At 55.6% G+C, this 22286-nt stretch overlaps 4 protein-coding genes across 10 annotated transcripts in view; 1 reads left to right on the top strand and 3 right to left on the bottom strand.

Moving 5' to 3' along the window:
* The window catches only part of MAPKAPK3 (MAPK activated protein kinase 3), a 38001-nt gene extending 19403 nt beyond the window's left edge, over nt 1-18598 (bottom strand). Inside the window, exons 1-3 of one of the 3 annotated variants that reach the window (XM_060161728.1) lie at nt 18403-18598; nt 17925-18087; nt 7477-7753 (exon numbers count right to left, since the gene is read on the bottom strand). In XM_060161728.1, coding sequence (XP_060017711.1) covers nt 7477-7753; nt 17925-18087; nt 18403-18583 — 621 coding nt within the window. In that variant the 5' untranslated portion in view covers nt 18584-18598. Of the gene's footprint in view, nt 1-7476; nt 7754-8011; nt 8195-17924; nt 18088-18402 lie in introns of those variants that run through there. The other 2 variants (XM_060161732.1, XM_060161731.1) reach the window with 2 other exon arrangements.
* On the bottom strand, nt 10083-18060 carry LOC132526977 (dolichyl-diphosphooligosaccharide--protein glycosyltransferase subunit 4-like). Its single transcript, XM_060161757.1, has 2 exons — nt 17925-18060; nt 10083-10862 (listed from the first exon to the last, which is right to left on the bottom strand). Exon 2 carries the CDS (start codon nt 10544-10546, stop codon nt 10460-10462), a length of 87 nt encoding a protein of 28 aa, XP_060017740.1. The 5' UTR covers nt 10547-10862; nt 17925-18060; the 3' UTR covers nt 10083-10459.
* Nucleotides 13700-18700, top strand: CISH (cytokine inducible SH2 containing protein). Of its 3 annotated transcripts, none has more exons than XM_060161750.1 (3): nt 13700-13872; nt 16640-16860; nt 17100-18700. In XM_060161750.1, the coding sequence occupies exons 1-3, from the start codon at nt 13853-13855 to the stop codon at nt 17621-17623; spliced, it is 765 nt and encodes a 254-aa protein (XP_060017733.1). In that variant the 5' UTR covers nt 13700-13852; the 3' UTR covers nt 17624-18700. The 3 variants fall into 3 exon arrangements, with proteins under 3 accessions (XP_060017733.1, XP_060017734.1, XP_060017735.1); XM_060161751.1 differs by lacking the exon at nt 13700-13872 and adding an exon at nt 13904-14053; XM_060161752.1 differs by lacking the exon at nt 13700-13872 and adding an exon at nt 14657-14766.
* HEMK1 (HemK methyltransferase family member 1) overlaps nt 18136-22286 on the bottom strand; it is a 34640-nt gene continuing 30489 nt past the window's right edge. For 2 of the 3 annotated variants that reach the window (XM_060161739.1, XM_060161735.1), the window contains exon 12: nt 18420-18553. The gene's annotated coding sequence lies outside the window, so the exon portion shown is untranslated. Of the gene's footprint in view, nt 18554-22286 lie in introns of all 3 variants that reach the window. The other variant, XM_060161736.1, reaches the window with a different exon arrangement.

Consider the following 22286-nt stretch of genomic DNA (forward strand, 5'->3'; position numbering starts at 1 on the left):
GGTGTCACCACAGATGACCAGGTTCCCCTGGCAATACCATTGCTAGCTGGCTCAGGAGAGGCATCTTGGGGCACCCTCTAGTCAGCCTCCATGCTGCCTGTCCTCTTGCAAGAGCGGCCCCAGCAGCGGGCAAGGGGGGCCCCACCACCTGCCTGCTTGCTTGGCACTGCCCACAGTCACTGCCCACCCAAAGGGTCTTCACAGCCAGAAGGGGTGGCCATTGTCAAACAGAGCGCCCAGCCCCTCATCTTACAGAGGGGCAGACTGGCCTGGGAGAGGGGCCCAGCTCCTGATGCCCACTGAGCCTGGCACACAGGGAAGGATGGCTGAGAGGCACCGTCTGGCTGCCAGACAGGCCAGGGTTCCAGGGTTACTTCGCCTTTATGAATCTCAGTCTCTGCTTCCATGACATGGGGGTGATCACAACCCATTCTTAGAGTCTGCTGTGTTTGTGTTTAGCATTCAAGGGATAAGTGGGTGCTCTTATCCCCATCCCCACCCACTATGCTGCTGCCTGCCAGAGGGCATGGAGAGCACTGGCCAGTCCCTCTGACACATCCTGAGAAGGGGGCTTGTTTATGTTGGGGAAACAGCTAGGGAACAAGCTATGAGTCCTCAGAGGCTGAACCCTTAGGAATGCGGCGATGAATGTGGCAGGTCAAGGCTCTGATCCTTCATGCTTCTGAAAACAGACTGTGAGTTTTGCTGAGGTGGGGGTGAGGGCAGGTGCAGGGTGCAGGCTAAAGAGCCAGCTGCTCTGGGGTGCTTCTCCCAGCTAGTGCGGGGCAGCACACAGTTGCACAGGCTGCACCTTGCATCTCAAGCCCTCCTAGCCCCTCTGCGGGCTCCTTCAGCTGGATCCAGCCCCTTCTCTCCCCCACCTCAGCCCAGGAATCCTTGGGAGTCACAGTGCTCCTGGTCTTGCACCATTGTCCCAAGCAAAAGGCTCAGACCATTGAGCCGTAAAAGGAGACCCACAGGCAGAGGCCACAGCCAAGGCTGACCTCCCACACTCCACAGGGGGATGCCTCAGGTTACAGACTTGGCCCAGATGCTCCTGACTCCACTGCTCTGGCGGCAAAGGCAGCCAGCAGCTGGTCGAGGCCAGGAGCAGGAGGAAACACTGTGAGCGGCATGGGCGTGGCCGTGCTCCTGCTTCCTGTCCTACCCCCACCCTGTCCCTAGGAGGTGGGGCAGACTTTCAGGGTGACTAGGATGAGTCCCGAGCACCTGACCAGCCCCCATCTGTCCTCTGCCTGCCCAAAACCCACAAGACAGAGTGGCAGGGCCCGAGAGGGGAGGGACTGAGTGACAGCAGGAGAAACAGAGATGGGAAAGAAGAAAGGAGAGGGACAAGGAGGCAAAGAAGACCGAAAAGGGAGAGCAACACAAAGAGAAAGTAGCAAGGACAAAGCCGTAGTCTAAAGAAAAGGGCAACCCTAATCCCAAACCCGCAAATAAACCCAAAATCAATTTTCTCAGTGTCTCTGGTCTGTCCAGTGCTGAAAAGGCCTCCTGAGGCTCCCTGTTCCCACAAACAGCCGGCTGCTGCCTGGTACAACAGCCCTAAACACACCCCCACGGTTCCCACAGAGCAGAATTTTAATTACAATTACACTGGCCCTAATCTACTTAGTTCCAAAAGGGCTGGGGGGCGGGGGTGGGGGGGGTGGGGGGGTGGTTTCTTTCACACCATTCTTTCAAACCCTGCGAAGAGCTGGCTTCCCAGGTGCAGGGTGAGCCCAAGTGAGTCCTCATGAAGGCCAATAATGTGCCACCAAAAAATGCACCCAGGCCCCCCCAAAGGAGAGCTCTGCCCTCTCACAGTGCCTGCAGGCCCCAGCTGTCTCACAGCAGGAACCTGGGGATAGTTAGCTACCAAGACTGAATCCTGCTTCCCACCACATATTCAAACCCTGCGTTCAACGGCACCACAAAGACGATGGTTTTGCAAAAAATTCCGGAACTGCCTTTTTCCAAGGTTACTTGGGGAGAAAGTAGCAGAAAGGACTTCAAGCCCAGAGCCCTGCTCCTCTCTCAACCCCAGGCAGCCTCTCATGTGGAGCCACACAAGACCTCGAACAGGTGGGAGGGAGGGCAGCAGAACAAAAGTTCTCCTGGGAAAACATGGGAGCCTGTGGGAGCCCACTAGAGCTGTGGTCTCCCTGCCCTGAGAGCAGTAGACCCACTTATCCAGGTAGGGCCTGGTGTGCACTTTTACAGCACAGATGTGTGGGGAAGGCGCCCTCGCCTAGGTATAACCACCGTCCCCAGCTCTTGCCTGGTGGCCTTCACCTATGGACACGTGGCAGCCAGTTGCCAGGCTGGGACCAAAGGAGGCTGGGGGGCTGCACAGCCAGATGCTCCACCTGCCGCACCCTCTCAGGGGCCTCCCATGATGGTGTCCCAAGGAGGCCCTGGGAGAGGAAGACGAGGGATCCAAGTAGAAAACCAGCTTCCCCAAGTGCAAACCTGGGGAACAGGCAGAGACAGAACAGACATCTATTGTCGTGGAGACCAGGCCCTGAACTGAACAACAACTCAGGTGACCCAGAAGCCCCTACAGCACCCCTGGCAATAGTACTCCACAAGGGTCCCAGTGATGCTGTGAAAGAAACCTCTGGGAGAAGGAGGGAGGATTTTTGCCCACCTAGTGATGGAGGGCACCAAAGACAGACAGAGGCCTCTGGTGGGATGAGGTATGAATCTCAGTTGTGGGCAAATGGAGAGGGAGAGTCACCGCTGACCACTTTCCCCCATCCTTTAAACCCTACGTAAATGCCTCTTTTTCCACAGGGCCCTTTGGTCTCTCCACGGCTCCCCAGAGTTTGTCAGGGCCTGGACACCAGCCCTGCTGAGATTAGCCACATCCTACCAGGACACAAGACTGGGAGTTGGGAAGTGGTACTCCACAACAAGTGCTGAACTGTGCAAACCAGGCATGCTGTCACAATACACCCAGTGCCCTCCTCTGTCATCCACATCCTTCTCAGACCAGAGGCCTCCATTAAAGCTGGCAATCTCTTCCAGGAAACCTCCCCTGGCTGGCCCAGTCCTGACAGTTTCCTCTCGCCCACTCACCAACCTGACTTCCTCCCTGTGGCACCCTGGACTTCGCTGGGCTGGGCTTGTCTGAGACTCACAAGGCTTGAGATGAACCATATACCCTTTCTGAGGCAGTCCCACAGCCATCATGGTCCGGGTGCACTGGCCTTGCGGGACTAACACCTGTCCACTTACAGGCATAGAGTCCTGTATAGTGAGGAGAGCTGGGCAGATACAGACAAACACCAGCAGTATCACGTGGGGCCCAGTGGAGTCATGGAGGACGTTGCTACCATCTTTCCAGGAGCCAAGCCTCAGAGACCCTCCCATGTCCCCGTAGACTTGCATGAGGCATGAGGTGACTTAGGTGCTAAGACTCTGGCATCAAACTGCCTGGATTCACGTCCCAGCCCTGCCACTCACCAGCTATACACCTTGGGCAAGTCGTTTACCTCTCTGAATATCAGTGTCTTCATCCATAAAGTGGGAATGAAAAGAGTTAGGGAAGATAACATGTATTGTACACTGGGACAGGGCCTGCCAGACAGAACGCTCTGCAAAACTATTGGCCATTCACAAGAATATTAGACTCCATACCACCAAGGCCTGAAGCTGGAGAGATGGCATCAGTTCCTGGGGGGTGGGGGTGGGAAGAAGACTCTGGAAGTCCCAACAAAGGGGATCCTGACAGTAGGCTATGAGCACAGCTTCTAGAGCTGTGAGCGAGGCCAGCTGGGCAGGATGTGAAGCATATCCAAACAATCCCCCTCTGCCCCAAAATCTCACTATCTGCATTTTATAGAGTTTGATGCTCTCCTTAGGATCCTCATTTAAAAAGCAAGTTGCCCACTCCTGGCAATTCAGAAGGCTCCACTTGAGTGTCATAGCGCTTGAATTCCTCAGATTCTTTCCTTTCAGGAGAGGGGCAGCCTGAAGAGATGCTTGGGTACAGTAAAACCACTACTGGGGACTCTGTTGTACAAGGCCACCAGCCCTCCACATGCTTCCTGATTTGTTGACTCAGTAAACAAGAGGTCCTGCAGAGGCTGATCTGACCGGTCTGGAGATGGTAGGTGAAGGGGTAGCAGCTCCAAATGAGAAAGTACCTGGCCTGCCTGGAAGCCCCACCCAGCCTCAAATCCAGCTCCACAGCACCAGCTCCAACAGGCCAGCCCCACCCATGGAGCAATGCAGGGATCTCCTGGGCATGTGGATCCAGCACCCGACCACTCTACTCTTTGACAAAGACAGGAAGATGAGGGCACTGGAAGCCCCAGGGGCCTCCAACACTTTTCAGTGGACCCAGAGCCCAGAGAGCAGGGCTAGGAAAGACTCCCACTGCAGACCCCCTCAGTCTCCTCAAGGCTTTGTTTTTATTTATCTAAGTACCACTGTCACTTCTGCCTGCCAGGAGGCCGAGGACGACAAGGCGGCTTGGCAGGAAGTCAGGAGAGGAGGGGATTCAGGCCTCTGCTATAATCCCCCATCCCAATCAAGCCACGTGACTTCTGACCACTAACTCCAGGTCCTGACTTTCATATATGGGATAAGGTTTGAGAGGCTGGGTGTCTAATGTGATGGGGTGGCTGTGTCCAGTTAGGAGTGAAAATAAGGGGTGTCAATTAACAAGTTAGGCCTGAAAGGGGTCACAAGCAAGAGGTCAGTAGGAGGCAGTCCCCTGCCCCAGATACTTGGCAGGCAGACCTCTAGTTCCTGCCAAAGGGATAGCAGAAGTGCTAAGGGTCGAATGGAGAGTGGAATGACAGCACTGGTGGCAGAAGCTGGCCTTGGGAGAGAGTTCCTGAGTATGAGTGAGGCCAAGATGGACCAAGCCAGCAGTCAGGGGCTGAGGGAAAGGGGAAGTGGCCCAGCCCCCTAGGAAGGAGAAGCCTGCTTCTCTAGGGCCTCCAAAGAACAGCAACAGCTACAGGGCCATCGACCACAGCTCTTCCTGTTTTATGAGTGCCTGCTGTGTTCCAGGCTTTATGCTAAGCACCATCTACCACCCTAAGCAACAGGGCCAAGAGGACAGATATGGGAGAGGCCACGACACCAGGCCTAAACCAAGAATGGCAGAGATGGCCTGGACAGATCCAGACCACAAGACAAAGACAGGCCAGCCTGGTAACCTAGGACGTAGGTCCAGGGAAGCAGAAAGGCACAGGGCTAGGCAGAGGCAGAGAGAGGGCTGAGACCCATTCATGGACGGGCTGAGCTCCTGGGGCCCAAGCCAGGCCATGTGCTGAGGTCTCCTGGCCCTGGCCCTCCTGGGCAGAGGGCAGAGGCTATAAGCATAAAGGTGCCACCTACCTTGTCAAGGCTAGAGCCATCACTCACAGTATAGGTACAACGTGCTAGAGGTTGTGCTCATCCCATCCTGGAAGATGGTGAGACCCTACCTAGCTGGGTGGGGACTTGGTCACTGGAGGCGGGGGGGGGGTTGGCAAGAACAGGAAAGTGCTGGGTGGGGGCACATCTAATCCATGTCCCCCTTGAGGGCTAACCTAGCACCAGGTCCTGAAGGTCCCAAGCCAATAGCCCTAGCCACGCTCACCCATGAAGCCTAAAGGGGTACAGTAGGGGCATCTGTTCTAGGCCTGCCCAATTCCTAGTCCAGAACAGAGAGCACTGAGGCCCTAGATTCAAGAGGAGGTGCTTTGGAAGTTGTTGCAGACAGAAGTCCCCCCAAGTCACTTGTCAGACACAGCACCTACGGGGAAAGGCCTAGGCCCAGGCCTGCTTAAAGCCAGTTCTGCCTGGGCCCATGAACTCCAGCCTCTCACTCCACCCCTGCCTCACTCACAGCATCTAGAGTACCACAGTGGGTGGTCAGAGCTCAGCCCTGGCTCACAAGGCCAAAACCTTGGTATTAAGAAGAGGTCTCTGTCGTCCCCTTGCCCATCCAGACTGTACCATGACCCTAGCAGGAGTGAAAGGGCTAAGATGGTGCTGAGGGAGAGAATGAAGACTCTCACTTCTCACTTCTTTAGCCCCATCTCCCCTCAGAAGAGCCTCCTTTCCCTTGAAGGACTCAGAGAATCCCCTGCCCGGGGCTCCAAAAGGGCCTCCCAACCCCACTCCACTGCTGGGTTCACAAGCAAAGAAGCTGTGCCTGAGACCCAGCCTCACCAGCCCTGCCCTAAGCATCTTCCAGACCCATCCTCATGATCCCCTCCAAGACCACCCTGGGGAGATGACCCCCTCTATCAGTCCTAGGGCCACTGGGAAAGACACAGGGAGCTGGGCCCAGGTCCCCTGCTCAGATACTTGCAGACTCTGTGCCCTAAATAACTCCTGTAGCCTCTCCAGGCCTGCACCAGGCCCTGTACCAATTACTCTACATGCATCATCTCATTCCAAGCTCACATCAACTCTCATCAACCCTTGAGCAGAGAAACCTGATTTCAAGAGTCCAAGACCTAGTCCAAGGTCATGGAGCTGGCAAACGCAGGCCAAAGATTAGAGCTACATCTGCAGGACTCTGTGCTTGGGCTCATAATTACAATGTCTGTAAAATGAGGAGATCCTTAGCTGTATTCTAACCTCCAGGAGCCACTCTCCTTGCCATACTCTACCTATCCAGGTGGCCAGTGTTACAGGCTGCAATTAAGTAAAGTTCTCAGTGATGACAGATTCAAGAGCTTCTAGGTACGGGCCAGGGTCCTGGGCCCAGAACTATATGACCTAAGCCAGAACTACATGGCTAGATCAGCCACCTCCAGGACTCCCTGGGCTCCACATGTATCAGTGAGGTCTTAACCAGGCCTATAGGGAGCCTATGGTATGACGTGGCTAGATGGCTGGCTGCCCTCTGCCCAGGAAACAGGGTGGGTCAGAGCTGGAGCAGGGCCACCCCCTCTCAACATGGGTCTAGTGACTCATCTGGAGCCCGTCAGCAGCTTCCTGCCCACAGGTGCAGTGGGCGTCAGCCTTGCCCACCAGCAAGCCCCGGGAGGCTCCCACTCCAGCCTAGGCAGGCAGGGGACCCAAGAGAATGTAGCCCCACCCCAAGCTTTCATGAGAACACAGCCTCAGGCAGAAAGAAACTCAGACCCATTCCAGTCAGAAGAGTTTCTCATTGAAGGGGCAGCCAAGCTGAGTGAGGGTCCCCCTTGGGCCCAAACTCATAGGCCCAGCCTGAAACCCAGAGCCAGAAGCCCCTCCTTCCCTGCTTCCGGGTACAGCAGGCTCTACCCACACTGACTCCACCCCTTGACCCCTTGCTCCCTGGGACACTCGGAGTTTAGCAAGGCTAAGCCTATTTCCCCATCTGTAAAGCAGAGAGAACCGGGAGTCCAACCTTACAGAGGAGTAAGAAGATGAAATTCTGAGCATAAGAAGCTTAACAGTGGCCCTGGTCATATCCTGTACCCACAGGTCTTTGCTGTTGGGCCCTCCGGGTCACCCACGCGGCAGTGAGGGGTCACTGACCTTCAGGGCACACTTCTGCCCGGTGCGCCGGTGGAAGCACTCCAGCACCTTGCCGTTCACACCCAAGCCCAGCACCTGCTTGGACAACTGGTAGTCATCGGTCACTGCGTACTTCTTGGGCTCCCGCCGCCCCACAAGGGCGGGAGTGCCGGCTGAGCAAGGTTCGCAGGGTGCACCTGGTGGGGGCGCAGGGCCCCCCTGCTCCTCTGCTGTCTCGACATCCATGGCCCCCGCGGGGCGCTTAGAGGAGGCCCCAGCCTGGCGCGTCCAGGGCCACCTGGGAAAGAGAGGCAGAGTGAGTTCCGTTCAGACTTCTTCAGTACACCCCAGCCTTGGAGGCCCTGAGCCAGAGTGGGCTTCGGGTGGGGGACAGGGCTGGGAATGAGGAACGAACTGCCGCAGTGTACGGACCCGCGGCAGGGGGAGGTGGTCACGCAGCGGGGCACAGGCGAGTCCTGCCCGGCCACCTGTCAAGAGGGGAAAGGGCCGCGAGGTCCCGGGAGTGGGAGGTGGAGGGGGCCCAGGGAGGGCGTACCTGGCGAGGGCGCACCTGACGGCAGCGCACCTGGCTGCAGCGCCGGTAAGGGGCAGGCGCGGCGGTCGCCGAAGCTCGCGGCCGCGAGCGCCCAGAGCTGAGAGTCACCCCGCCGCCTGCCCACGTGACTGCTCCCCTCCCCCGCGCGTCCCCGGCTTGAGGCCGGGCTTGGTCAGCCTTAAAGGGCCAGGCGGGCCCTGGCAGGACGGGGCGGGGCGGGGCGAGAAGCAGAGCTGAAGCAGAAATAGGGGGCGTGGCTTCTCCAGGGTGCAGAAATCTCCTAGGCTCCGCCAGCCTCCGGGGAGACCCCAGCGCTAGCGCAGCCGGGTTCCGCGTGGGCTGTGCGAGCCGCGGATTTTACCAGCCACCAAGGAAGTGGCAGCACAGGAAGTCTTGTTTTTCTTGGAGTCTCAGGTAGCCCCTTGAGTCGGGTGTTTTCTCTGCACGCTGCCAGGAGGCCCTCCAGTATAATCTGTAAGGCTTGCAACTTCCTTAGTGGTGGCCCACCGCCAGCGTATCTAAAGTCTTAATTTTTGCCAACAGCGCAAGAGTGAAATAGAATTTTGTTGTGATTCGTGTCTCTCTAGCTCCTGGTGGCTCTGCGCGTCTCTCTAGCACTGGCATCTCCACCCTTCTGTGCATCTCCTGCTCATATTCCCTTGGAATACAGCGTCCTAAGACCAGAAATCCTGAATTCCCCTTTGGTCAGATCCATCAACTTTTCACCTTATGGTTAGAGCTTTTGGTGTCATGTTTAAAAAGTCTCCTCCTCCTACCACAGTGACAGATATTCTTTATTAGCTAAGTGGTTTTCCCTTCCACATTTAGGTCTCTACTCTGAGCCCATCTTAGATTACCTTATATATTGCGAACGGGTTTTCCCATCACAGACTGTTAACTCTTATTTCACAGATGAGGAAGCGGAGAACCCCCTAGAGGAAACAACTTGTCTAGAGCTGCAGAGTGTGTGGCTGTCTCCTTGGACAAATCTGCACTACTCCTGCACCTCCCTCTCGCCCCACAGCCCCGAAAGAGGTGGCTCACTTGGGACAGGGAACATGCGATTTGGGGCAAGATCCCTGTGCGAGCCTCTGCTGCCATCTACAGGCCACTAGCAGGACTGCAGGAACCGCAGCCTCTCTCCCACCCGTAGGTAACTCCTCTGTATACCTAAGTATCCAAAGGTATCTTCTGGCTTCGGAATTGGGGCCCAGCGAGCTCCCTGCCCCTAAGCCCCAACACACACATGCATGTGGATGCACGTGGATGACTGGCCAGAAGTTCCAGGAGAACAGGCACCCTCTGTGTGCAGGCATTGAGCTGGACGAGGGTGTGAGGGGCTCTTCCCTCTCTCCTTGAGGCGACCTTCAAGCTAGGAAGGTTCAGTAAAGCAGAAGCCCAGATGACAGCCTCAACTAAGCGTACTGAGCTCTTCTTTTGGACGAGACACTGGGTAGATGCTCTATCTGGGCACCCCATGATCGCACTGGGACCGGAGGAGGGAAGGCAGTACCAATCCTGTGCAGCCTACACCAGACACACGAGTGACAAGCCCTGAGAGGTCAAGAGACCTGCCTGAGGTAAGTAGCTACCATGGCACAGCCCCTATCCCAACCCCCAAAGAACAACTCCAGGGCCCAGCTCTCACCCTCAAACTATGCCTTCCTCTCCTGTGCCTCCCTGCCCCACTCCCACATCCACATGTACACATTCTCACACATGTTCACACACATGCAATCACACCTTTACACATGTGCACATATGCACACAGAGATACACAGGCATACACATGCACACAACACACACACATTTATGCCTAGCTGGAGCCAGGACCTCTGTCCTTGAGCCCCACCTGATAATCTGATCCAAGATCTCAGAGCCTTGCAGGAAGCCCTGTGATCCAGAAGCTACCACTGCTTGAAGGCTTGGAGACTAGAGAAGGATTCTCCTTCTCCTATGGAGATGACTGGTTTGAGCTAGGTGAACCCAAAGCTGAGCAAGATCTCATTCTGGACAAGCAAGGCCCCACTCATAAGCAGGGGTCTAGAGAGCTGAGGGTGGAGGCTGGCCACTTGTCGTAGCCAAGGTCATCTCTGCGTGCTGTGATCTCTGAGCTATCTTATTTTCTAAAAATGGAGTTAGATTACAATTGTTCTAACATTTTGTATTTTTTTTGACCACAAAAAATCTATATTTTTATATTGGAGGGAGGGAGTAGAAAAGAAAGTAGCCCCTATACTGGGCCCTATTCAGTGGCAGCTTTTTGTGCCATAGGGTTAAGGAAGACTTTGAGGAAATAAAAGTTGTTTCGACAAATCCAGGTGTAGTTGCTTTGTATATTGTGATGGGTAGAAGGGACGAAGTGAAGGGTGAAGGCCCCTCACACGCTCCATATTGCCTCAGACTATGTCCTGGAAACTTGAGGTGGAGAAAGCGCCACTTTCATTCCTACTTCTTGGGACTGTTGATGGCCATGTAGTGACAGAGAACGACAAGCAGGTTGGCGAAGATGGCCAGCTGCACATCCACGATCATGGCTGATCAGCTGGGCTTGGCTCCGACGTGGCCTGCGCACTCTATCTGTATTTTTTAAACTGGTCTCTCTTTATTAAAAATTTTAATTGCATAAGCAAAACTTGCTTGTTATAATAAATTCGAACCATATAGAAATGTAAAAAGTAAGGAATGACAATGTCTCTCCTCTTGCAGTGTCCATACCAAGGCCAGTGCTTACACAAGCACACACGTTCCCCACACGGGTTCATCATAGACACGTGTTTTGCAACTGACCCAGGGGAGTCAGAATGCATGGTTTCCCCTCGCTGCTCATGTTCCAGCAAGCATCTGCCACCTGCAAATTGATGGGAGGATTCAGCATTGGGGATGGCTGGGCCAGGGCAGGTGGGTACATGGTGGCAAACTCTGCCACACAGCTCTCCATGAGAGCTGTATGTCCAAGGGGATGAGGCCTGAGAACTTTGGAACAGCTTACAGTGACCAAGGAATCCAGTGAGTGCCTGGGTGGGGTGGTGGGGCAGCTGAAACCACTCTCTCAACACACACACACACACACACACACACACACACACACGTAGACGTGTGGACTATTCTTTGGGGAGAGGAGAGGCTGCACATATGAAAGTTTACAGACTAAATGAGCCAGACCTTGAGGAAGGCACTGCTGTATATTATTGTGACCCATTTTGTGTCTGTTCTGGGTGGGGAAGGGCAGAGAGATCCTGCAGCAAGAATCTCGGGTGCACGGGAGGGGTTTTTCTGGAAGGAAGAATCCATGGAGATGTGGCACATGAAACTATGAGAGGAATTGCCACTGGGTGGCAGTGTGGGCCCAGCAATCAGGGCAGGAGAGGTGACAATTAGATGGCCAGAGGCAGGCACCTCAGGTAAAACAAAGGCACACCACTCTTCCCAGTATTCAGGGGAGGTGCATAGTGCTGTCAAATTTACAAAGGGCAGTTGGAGGGCAAAACCCTTGGGTCCTTTAGTTTACACACAGAACTGCACAATCACTGACTTCTGTAGGGGGCGCTTTCAAGGGGACACCTGTGGTGCCCTGATGTTGACTGTCCTGAAGGCAGGGAAGCTTCACTGAGGACCTGAAAGTTGGATCCTGAAGGATGTCTAGGAGTTGGCTTATAATAGGAGCCTAGAGAGGAAGTGGGGGATGGGGTTGGGCCTGTGAGATCTAGGGTATATTTTACCCTCTCTATGCCTCATTTTTATCACCTGTAAAGAGGGGACAATATGTAGTAGTTAGGCAATGAAATGGGGCTGGAAATTGCTGAGAGCATCTGGCACATAGTAAGCATTCAGTAAAGTAATCACAGTTAGAGGGAAAGGGCAATCTCGGGGTAGAGAGCTTGGGATTTGTCGCCAGGGGGACCAAGGTTCAAATCCAGCTCTGTTGCTTGGCAGCTGTGAAGCCCCTTTGTCTTCATTAGTAATGTGGAGCAGTAGACAGTTCCTACTGGAGAAACGGCACCTTATACAGGGGCTCCATGCTGGGCTCTCCAGGTGCCCCAGCCATCAAAGTGGTAATGAGGTCTCCACACCCATCTCCACCCCATGCAAGCAGCTTCTGGCCTACTCAGGAGGACTGGTGGGGCGACACTGAAGCTCAACTTCCCTTCAGGAAATTTACAGAGAAGTGGGTTTCCTGAAGTCATTTCTTATCTTAACCAGTTTATTTTGTCATTTTGTCCTGTTTCATGGGGTTTTGCTTTTGGACCCCCTCTGTCTTCCATCCCCTCCCAGGCAGGGCAAGCTCAGCCCTGTCTGCCTTGGGAAAACCTGGATACTGCCATTTAGGCTTCTGGACCCTGCCAGGAGTCTGTCATCCCTGCTAGGGGATCTGAAGCTTACCTTCTTTCTGGGGAACCTGGGGGTACACACCGGGAAGTTGGAAGGGGGGAGTGGACCCTGCCACTTCTCCAATTCTCTCCCTCTCCTTCTGGTCCAAGGGTTTAGAGGAGGTGTGTGCAGCCCCTATGGTCTTTCAAGATGTTCCCTGGTGAGTCCAGTGAACTGGGAAAAGGTGGAGAGGATCAAGGGTAGGAGCATGGGCTTCTGAATTTTGTTCCCTGGGGCTCGGCATAATGGGGGTAATACCAGCTGTTGAGAATCAAATGTATCAAGTGCTCCATGTAGATGGGAGGGGGTGTCACTGATCCTTCTCTCTACCGTTACCCCCCACCTTCAGTTTATCTCTGGGTGTTTGGAGCTCCAGGTCTCTCTCCCACATTTTTAGGGAACCCACCAACCCAGAGACACATGTGAACTGTCCTGTGGGGTGAGCTGGGGGCCTGCCTGCCCCTCAAGTCGGTAGTCATTTCTTCCCTGATTGGAGGGCCGGCCAGAGGACAGGCTGGGGCCGAGACTGGATGGCCCTGCCTGGTGCAAAGGTTGGGATGGTGCCTTCTCCCCCAACTCTCAGTGAAAACGTTCTCGCCTGGATCCTCTTGGCTGTGGTGGTCGCAGGCTTGACCCCCGTGAAGCTGCGCGTATCTGAGTACTCCCTCTGTACCCCTTCCCTCCCCTAATGTCCCTCTCCAAACCACACCCTTTGCCACCCACCTCCCCAGGAACAGAGTCCAGGGGTCCAAGTGCAGCCCACAGGGGGCCCCCGCACACCAGACAGACCGCCTTGGAGGAGCCGCTAGCTGGGCGGACAGGCCGGTGACCGCGCCCTCGTGCTGCCACCGGTTCTACAGAGAGATAAGGGGGCCTGTTCCCAACGAAGCGGAGTGCCCGAAAGAAATCTGGGCTCCGGTAGGTAGAGCACCTGCACCTCCCTAGCCCTCTTCAACCTGGACTTTCCCTAATGTTCTCTAGGTCACTCTCAACCCGGCTTGGTCACGTCAGCCTCGGGTCCAAGCGCTGTAATTGGCCCTGCGTGACCACTCGGCTCCACCTCCTGCGCTGCGATTGGTCGGCGCGCGGAGCCCCGCCCCTTTTTCCTGGAAAGTTCTTGGAAATCTGTCAAAGGTGTTTCCTTTAGCGGCCCTCGGCCGCAGACCAGAGAACCGACTCCCTCGCCTGCACCCCTCCCCGCCCGGCCGCACAGCCGGCGGTTCTAGGAAGACGTCGCTTCCGGGAAGGGCTGGGACACAGAGGACAAAAGATTAGGCTGCTCGCCCCGCCCTCCCGGCCCGCCCCACGCGCCCTCCCGGCCGGCCCGCGCCGCCACCTCTCAGTCCCGACCCGCCGCTCGTGCGCCCTAGGAGCCTGCCTTGCGAGCGCGACCCGCGCCCACTGACTCCCTCCAGCAGCCGCCGTCAGGCCGAGCCCCAGCTCCGGAGCAGCCGCTGCCGCTGACGTGACATGGTCCTCTGCGTTCAGGGGTAAGCGCGGCTCTCCGCCCCCGCCCAGCTCTGCGCCGGCACGCGGCAGAGTACTGGCCTCGTGCTAGCTGCCGAGCATTAAGAGGGCTTGACCGGTCGGAAATGATCGAGCGCGGAAAGACCTCGAGAAAGACAACAGGGAAGGGTGACAACATCGTCACCACCTCTACTGGCACTGTGGGTAGGGAAACTGGGGGTTGGCTGGCGACAGGAGAAACAGGGTGGGCTAAGCGTGGGAGAACGTAGACGCCTCAGGCAGCGCGTCCTCCAAGGCGTGGCTCACCTGCCCAGCCGTCTGGGCCCGGAGCGCTCTATCCTAGCCTGCTGGCCCAACAGTCTACTGTGACCTTGGGCCAGCCCCTGCCCTTCTCTGTCCTGTCATCCACTCTCCTGCCTCGGCTAGCAATTAGGCTGTTCTTGGGAAGCCAGCCTGAGATCCTTGCCTCTCCCCTGGTTGGCACCTGCTGAACAAGCAGCTGTTGGGAGAGCCTAGGTTTGGCCCAGTCCTGCCTGAGGTACCCCCACAATGTCCTCAGCCCTCCTCTCAGCCCAAAATGGGATCCCAATGTGAGAAGGACCTTGGCTCCTGCCTCCCTTCTCCAAGTTTCCCAAAATGTGGGGGTGGGGTGGGGACTGATAAGACAGAGTCTTGGCCTCAGCTGAGCATTCTTGGCACATTCCTTCTGGCCAGAGCCTCAGGATCCCCTTCAACCAAGGGTCTGATGCTCTCCAAACTGATCTGACAGGAGCTCAGAAAGTTCCAGGGAGAATGAAAGAAGATGTGAATGGGTGCTCCACAGCAGGGAAAGCAAGATTTTTAAGACCTACACACACACACAGCCACAAACCAGCTGGTGCCCTCCTGAGGTAGGGTGCAGGGATTCCCAATTGTAGGTATGGGTTGTCAGCTTTGCTGAGGGATCCCCGCTTAGGGCTGAGTTTGCCTCATTGGCTTATGTGCCCAGGCAGAACTCACAGGCTGGGCTCCACAGCAGGCACACACACATACTGGCCACCCACACCTGGAACATAACAGCCACCGCCACGACAATGACACCTCCCATACTCCTAGAAGGCTCCTGGGCCTGAGCTGAGCTCTGAGTTCCAGCAGGCAGGCCATCAACAAGTTCCTTGAAACTCAGCCTCTAGCTCCCCAACAGGGATTCCAGAGCTCCCGTAGTACAGCCAGGGTAGGGGTGGAAAAGTATTAGCAGGCTGTGGTATGCTAGGGTCTTATGGCCCCTTCTCTTGAGTGGTCACGGGCCCCTGATTTGTTAAAATCTTCTAAGAGTCACCTATAACCTACACTGTATAACTTACACTGTCAGATCTGGTTCCTCTGCCTGACTCCTGCTGCCAGTTCCTGCCCACCTCTTCCTGCCTCGTAAGCAGTACCTGTCAGTGTTTACCCATACCATCATCTCAGCCTGCGGTGCCTTCCCCGCTACTCCTTCCTTTAGCCTGGCAGACTCAGCTCAGGAACAGGCAGACCCTGACTTCCCCCTAACATTCTTTGCTTTTATGACTTTGGGTTATGAGTTCTCCTTTAGGGTAGGGCCCAGGGTTTCATTATTTGGTGTCTTGAGGCCAGCGGAGAACCAGACCCAAGACCCGAGGATTTATTTTGTGATGAGTGGGAGAGGACCAGCAGTCTCTTCCTTGGGAACCAGGGCCATGCCCCTCAATCCCAGGAAGCCCCGGGATCACCATGCTGGGTGGGCTTCCCCTAAAGGGAAGCTACTGCTCAGATTGGGGCCAGTTCAGCAACCCAACTCTAGCCATCTGAAAATATGGTGTGACCAAACCCCTCAGTGTCTGGGCTAGTAGGACCCCTCATCGAGGAGGAGGGGAAACTGACGTCTAGTGAAGAACAGTGTTTGCATAAGATCATAGTGCCTCGTAGGGCAGGCTCGTCAGGGTAGGATCTGGAATGTGGGATGAGTACCCTGCCCTTTGGTGGGAGCTCATATTTATGGGAGGTGGGACTTGTCAGTGCCTTTAGAGGCCACTGTCTATCCTATACCCTCAGCTGGGAGGAGGAGAGAACAGGATTGGTGTCTGACCTGTTTGGGGATATTATTCCAGCCCCTAAGCCCTGGCCAGTGTGGACCTAGGTCCCTCTGACAGATACTCCTATCTATGGGGAGGTAGCATGTGACCAATCCCTCGGCTCAACCAGGACAAGTGCCAATTGGCCCACCACTGCCAGGAGGGCACCACTGTGAAGCCTCTTTGTACTGGATCCTGTCAGTGTGGTGAGAACACCAACTGGCCACTGTGAGCTAGAGATGCCTATAGAGAATGAAGTGTATTTGGTTGGTGCAAAATAGAGAGATTACAGTTGACCCTTCGTATCTGCAGATGCGAAACCCATGGATATGGAGGGCCCAAAGTATTCACTGTACTATGCCATTCATATAAGGGACTTCAGCATCCACAGATTTTCGTATCCACGGGGGCTCCCAGAACCAATCCCCCGCAGATACTGAGGGATGACTGTAATTACTGTTTAATAAATGCAGGAGGGTGGAGAAGTCTCTTTCAGAAGAGGGTTCATATGTGGGGGAAGTAATCAAGGGGCCTTTTGTGATGACAAGTGGGAGGTGGGGTACTGGTCTCATTGAGCCCGTGGGTGGGCAGAGGGGAAACTAGGACTCATAGTGAGATAGACTGGCCAGAGGTCACATAGCCAGTCTGGGGCAGAGGGGATCTCTGGAAATGGGGAGAGCACAGGGCCTCCACTCAGCGCCCATCCACCTCTTTCTAGACCTTGTCCTTTGCTCGCTGTGGAGCAGATCGGGCAGCGGCCCCTGTGGCCCGAGTCCCTGGAGCTGCCCGAACCAGCTATGCAGCCTTTACCTGCTGGCGCCTTCCTGGAGGAAGAAGCAGAGGAGTCCCCAGCCCAGCCAGAGGGTGAGCCCAAGGTGCTGGACCCCGAAGAAGATCTGCTGTGCATAGCCAAGACCTTCTCGTACCTTCGGGAATCTGGTGAGTCTGAGGAGGGAGGCAGGACTTGTCTTGAAGTCTGATGGGGAAAGTTTAGCTCTGCCTGTTGTGTCTAATTTGAAAGGCATGGCTCTGGCCAGAAGAGTCTGATGGGAGAGAAGGGGTACAGCACTCCCCAGGGAGGTGTGAAGAGAGAGGCTGAGCCCTGCCTTGCCCTGGGTTGGTGCACCCAACTAATTTCCACTGTGACCAGTCTCTTAGCCCCCTCTCCACTTGCCTAGGCTGGTACTGGGGTTCCATTACGGCCAGTGAGGCCCGGCAACACCTGCAGAAGATGCCAGAGGGCACATTCCTAGTACGTGACAGCACCCACCCCAGCTACCTGTTCACATTGTCGGTCAAAACCACCCGTGGCCCCACCAACGTGCGCATTGAGTACGCCGACTCCAGCTTCCGCCTGGACTCCAACTGCCTGTCCAGGCCGCGCATCCTGGCCTTCCCAGATGTGGTCAGCCTTGTGCAGCACTATGTGGCCTCCTGTGCTGCAGATACCCGAAGTGACAGTCCTGACCTTGCAACCACCCAAGCCCCGCCTACCCCTAAGGAAGATGCACCTGGAGACCCAGCACTGCCTGCTACTGCTGTACACCTAAAACTGGTGCAGCCCTTTGTGCACAAAAGCAGCACCCGAAGCCTGCAGCACCTGTGCCGCCTCGTCATCAACCGTCTGGTGGCCGATGTGGACTGCCTGCCACTACCCCGGCGCATGGCTGACTACCTCCGACAGTACCCCTTCCAGCTCTGACCCAGCCAAGCAACCGCCTAGCCTCACCCAGCCAGACCCTGGAGGGGACACCGGCTCCAGCTGGACTTGGGCTCCCACTATCCCTCCTCCAGTCATCCTGGTGCCACATGCATCTGGCAGCTGGACCAGGAAGGGTCTGCAGGAACAAGGCTGGGGGTGAGGGGTAGGGAGGAGTGTCACACGACTTGGAGGTCAGCGCCCCCAGCTCCCATGTGGCTCCATTGTGGTGGGCCATGTGACAGAAGAGGGGACTGGCAGGACCTCGTCTCACCCTGTGGGCTGGGCCCAGGCCCCAACTCACCTGCTGTGGCCTCCTGAACTGCGTAGACTTGGCCGGCCCTGGTTTCTCAGTCCACAGGGTGGGGCAGGCCCCCTCCTTTCAGCCAGCCTCTGTCTCAGGGGGGATGGCAGCCAGAGGAACTGAGGTTGACACTGACAGTCCCCTTCTGCGGGAGCAGGCCAGGCTGGGGGACGGCACAGTTATATAGTATTTATTTATTTATTCTCCTTGGGTTGGAGAGCCAACCCCACCTCTCTGCCTGAGCCCTAAGTGCTCCAGAGACCCCAGCCCTGCCTCAGCTTCTCTGGTTCCTCCCGGCCGAGAGCCTCTTCCTGAGATGTGTTGCTGGACCCAAGGCAGTCCTGGGTGTCCTGGCGCTGACCCACCCACCTGTGAAGGTGTCCACCCTCTTTTGCCTCCAGCCCTGTTTTGGGAGGATGGGTGAATAAACAAGAAAAGAGAGCCAAAGTGTTAGCGCCTTGCAGAGCCTGCTACTCACCCCCTTGCAGGGCAGAGCCCTGTCTGCACAGAGCTGGTCTCGCTGGGGCACAGGCCCTGCATGAGTGTGGGTGCCGTGTCAGGGAGGGGCATGGTAGTTTGAGGACTGCCACTCCACCTCTGCTGGGTCTGCTTCCTGCCCAGGAAGGTGCCTGCACATGAAAGAGGGAAAGAAAATACATATCTGATAAGACTTTATAAAATAATTATTTCTAAAAAAAAAAAAAACCCACAGTTTGGTAGTCATTTTTTTTTCACTGATTTTTCTGTAATGACAATAAAATTGTACCTTTCATTTATGGAGCCCTCAGTGGGGCCTCTTTTGAGTTGTACACAGTTTGTCCCCTTTGATCTTACTATCATTATCCCCCACTTTACATCTGGGTCAGCAGAGGCCCAGAGACCTATGTGGCAGAGCAGGCCCTGCTAGGGCACCCAGTAAAGAGTGGAGGGGATAGCGAGAAGCCTTTCTCCACTCATTCCCTATTTTCCCCTTGGAGGGTGGGATGCAGGAGATGAAGGCCAGTTGGATTGCCTGCAGGGTCACTGCCCAGTGTCAGGTGGGGGGTGGTGGCAGAGGAGCACCAGGTAGGAGAGATGTGTAAACAGGTGATGTCAATTAAAGATTGAAAGTGGAGAATACTAGGCGGATGGGGACTGTGGACTACTCCTGGGGGCAGCGTCTTATGAGATGAGGAGACCAACAATCAGAGAAGTCAGGGCCAGTCATTCCAAGGAGAAGGTACAGGGCATGCAAAGGCACCAGGGCGTGACTGGGAAGCTTATATTCCTGACCACAAGGAGGCCTGGGGAAGGGTCATTCTGTGCAGTGGGGTGGAACAGTTGAGTTGTGGATAGTGGCCAGTAAGCTGGCAGGGTCTGGCCTGGGATGGGGCTAATGGGGCTCTGGTCTAGGCTGATTGGGGTTTGGGTACTCTCTCACTCAGGGTCCTGCATATCAGAAGTAGGTGAAAAAGCAATTAAAATGAAAACGCTCTCCATCATCTGATGGTCTGCCTTTGGAGCACTTCAGCACCTGGAATCCCACTATGTCCTGAAATTTTCTGCACCTTTACTTGAGTAACTCACAGGAATGCTCCTGTGAACCTCATTCATAGCCTTTAACCCTTATTTTAGAAACAGTTCTAACCTTTCTATCTTCTTAGCCCTTAGACAATTAAAAGCTGCAGATTAGAAGAGGCAAATGTCGGCAGATTGAAGGCAGGAAGGTGTGAGGAGTGACAATGTTGATGACGAGGAGGAGGCAGGAAAGGATAAAAATCAAGAACTATGGGGCTTCCCTGGTGGTGCAGTGGTTGAGAGTCCGCCTGCCAATGCAGGGGACACGGGTTTGTGCCCCGGTCGGGGAAGATCCCACATGCCGCGGAGCGGCTGGGCCCGTGAGCCATGGCCGCTGAGCCTGCGCGTCCGGAGCCTGTGCTCCACAACGAGAGAGGCCACAACCGTGAGAGGCCGGCGTATCGCAAGAAAAATAAATCAAGAACTATGGAGGCACAGATCCTTGGGGGCACGGAGATAGTTGTGGGAAAGAATGGAGCTGATGTTGGGTGAGAGTGAACAAGAAGTGGGTGAGGGCTGTCTTTATCGGAGTGGTGCCCAGGCCCACGTGTCCCGCCTGGTGCCTTCTCCATTGCTGGCTGCAGGGCCCAACAAACACCTCCTCCAGGTCACCATGACCCTGCCAGGGATGTCTGCAGTTCCTCATTGTTTCAGCCTGGATCCCAGCCCCTTGATGACTCCCAAAATACCTGAGGTGACCCCTCTGTCTGCTCCACCCCGAGATCTGAGTCACCCAGTGGGTAGGTAGCAGACACAGAAGGGCCAAAGGCAGGCTCTTCACCACCTGGTGCCATGACCCAGACAGAAAGTGCTGGAGCAGGAGGAAGCCCTTCGTTGTCCACAGAGGGGACACGTCTCAGGGTGCCCACCGGGTGCTGGCAACAGACAAGGGCTTTGCACCTCATGTAATGCTCACCACAACCCTGGGAGTAGGTCTAAATATTACCCATATTTCACAGATGAGGAAACTGAGGCCCAGAGGGGACAAGGGACTGGCTGAGGAGGTGAGGCACAGAGCAGAGCTAAGCCTGAGGGGTCCTGACTGCCCACCTGCCCCTGCACTGCTACATGAGGTGGCGAGGACGGGCAGCTGGGGTAGGGGGGCAGCTTTCAGGTGAGTTGTTCTTGGATGCTGGCTTTATCCCCTCGCGTTCCTGCCTGCTAAGGTCTCTGGAGCCACTGGCCTGACCAAAAGGGTCCTATCCCATTCCCCGTCGCCTCAGCCCAAGCCAGGGTCCAGCTCTTGCCTGAGGAGGGCCTACCAGCTACTTCTGACCCCTGATACTTTTCTGCTTCAATTTTTTCTTTTTTTTTTTTGGCTGCACTGCGCAGCATGTGGGATCTTAGTTCCCCAACTAGGGATCGAACCCACAGCCCCTGCCTTGGAAGCACGGAGTCTTAACCACTGGACCGCCAGGGAAGTCCCAATCTGCTTCAATCTTATTTTCATGTTTCCCTACCAAGGGAGTGAGTGACGCCTACTTAGAACAGGATCAGTGGAGAGCACGTCATCGGGCCCCAGACCCAAGTCAGAGTCCCAGCCTAACAGATGCTGAAAATCCTCTGGTCACTGCAATCACCCCTGGGTGGCTCTGGGCTGGTGAAAGGAGCACACCTACCAGCACTGACCGAGGAGGAAGAAAGGAGCTGACTGGAGGGCACACAGGACCCGGCACAACATACAAACAATAACTGATGGTAACCCTTTACCAATTAAGTCCTTCACCAGCACACATGCTCTTTGGGCACAAACTGGGCCAGACTCCATTTGGGCCCTGGGGACACAGCAGGGAATAAGATGGACACACTCCCCATCCTTGTGGGACTCATGGGCTGGTATGCAAGAGATAAACAAGTAAACAAATGGGCACTCAGGATGAGTTTTGAGAGTGAAAGGAAAGCAAAGCAGGAGGCGGGGAAGAAAGTACTTTGGGTGTGGGGACACTGCTGCCGATGAGAGGGTCGGGGAAAGCTCTGGAGCAGGGTGGCACTGAGCCTGGACACCCGAGCAAAGAGCAGGAACTGGCTATGCAGACAACTTAGAGAAAGGACATCCCAGGTGGAAGGAGCTCCAGTGCAATGGCCCTGAGGCAGGAACAAACCTGGTGTGACCAGAAGATGGCTGGCTGCCCAGGAGGGCTGAGGAGACAGAGGGCGGGTGGAGAGGGCAGAGGGTGCACATGGATTGTGCTCTGGTGTGGTGGAGCGCCCCTTCAGTGTTTAGCAGGGACAAGCTATGATCCAGTGCTCAGTTCTAAGGAGTGAACCTGTCAGCTGGGGGTGGGGGGGATGGCCCCACAAGGGCCTGGGGGCCAGAGGCCAGAAGGAGGTTGAGAGGTATGGGATATGGAGGAGTAGGGTGTGGTGGAGAGCAGAGGAGGCGAGGTGATCCTGGGTGTGGTTCGTGCCCCATTAAGTTCTCACTGCAGCCTTGCACACCAGCAGAGGTTGTCCCCATTTACAGCAGAAGAGGTAAGACTCAGAGAGAGGTGGTGGCTTTTTCAGGGTCACACAACTTGTGAGGGGCAGAGCCGGGGTTCAAACCCTGACTCAAGACCTCGTTTGTATAAACTGCTGCTCTGCTCTGCCTCCCAGGGGCTGGCATGCTAAGGCCTTGGCCCTCACAAGGCACTGGGGACATGTAGAAGGCCAGGCAATTCAGAAAGGCTTTTTGGAGGAGGGGGGCTGGGGACTGCCCTAGAGGATTCTGTCAGGCCACGGGGAAGTGGGTTTGCAGATTGATCCTACGTGGTGTCCATCCTCGGACTCATGATGCCCCTCTGGAAAAATTCTGGGACAGAGATG

Source organism: Lagenorhynchus albirostris, chromosome 10 (genome assembly GCF_949774975.1).
Source record: "Lagenorhynchus albirostris chromosome 10, mLagAlb1.1, whole genome shotgun sequence".
NCBI lineage: Eukaryota > Metazoa > Chordata > Mammalia > Artiodactyla > Delphinidae > Lagenorhynchus > Lagenorhynchus albirostris.

Excerpts from the sequence above, each read along its gene's own strand:
- CISH (XM_060161750.1), top strand. The coding sequence starts at position 13,853 with ATGGTCCTCTGCGTTCAGGG. Across the intron at positions 13,873-16,639 it reads ATGGTCCTCTGCGTTCAGGG|ACCTTGTCCTTTGCTCGCTG; the intron begins GTAAGCGCGGCT and ends ACCTCTTTCTAG. Across the intron at positions 16,861-17,099 it reads CTCGTACCTTCGGGAATCTG|GCTGGTACTGGGGTTCCATT; the intron begins GTGAGTCTGAGG and ends CCACTTGCCTAG.
- LOC132526977 (XM_060161757.1), bottom strand. The coding sequence starts at position 10,546 with ATGATCGTGGATGTGCAGCTGGCCATCTTCGCCAACCTGCTTGTCGTT.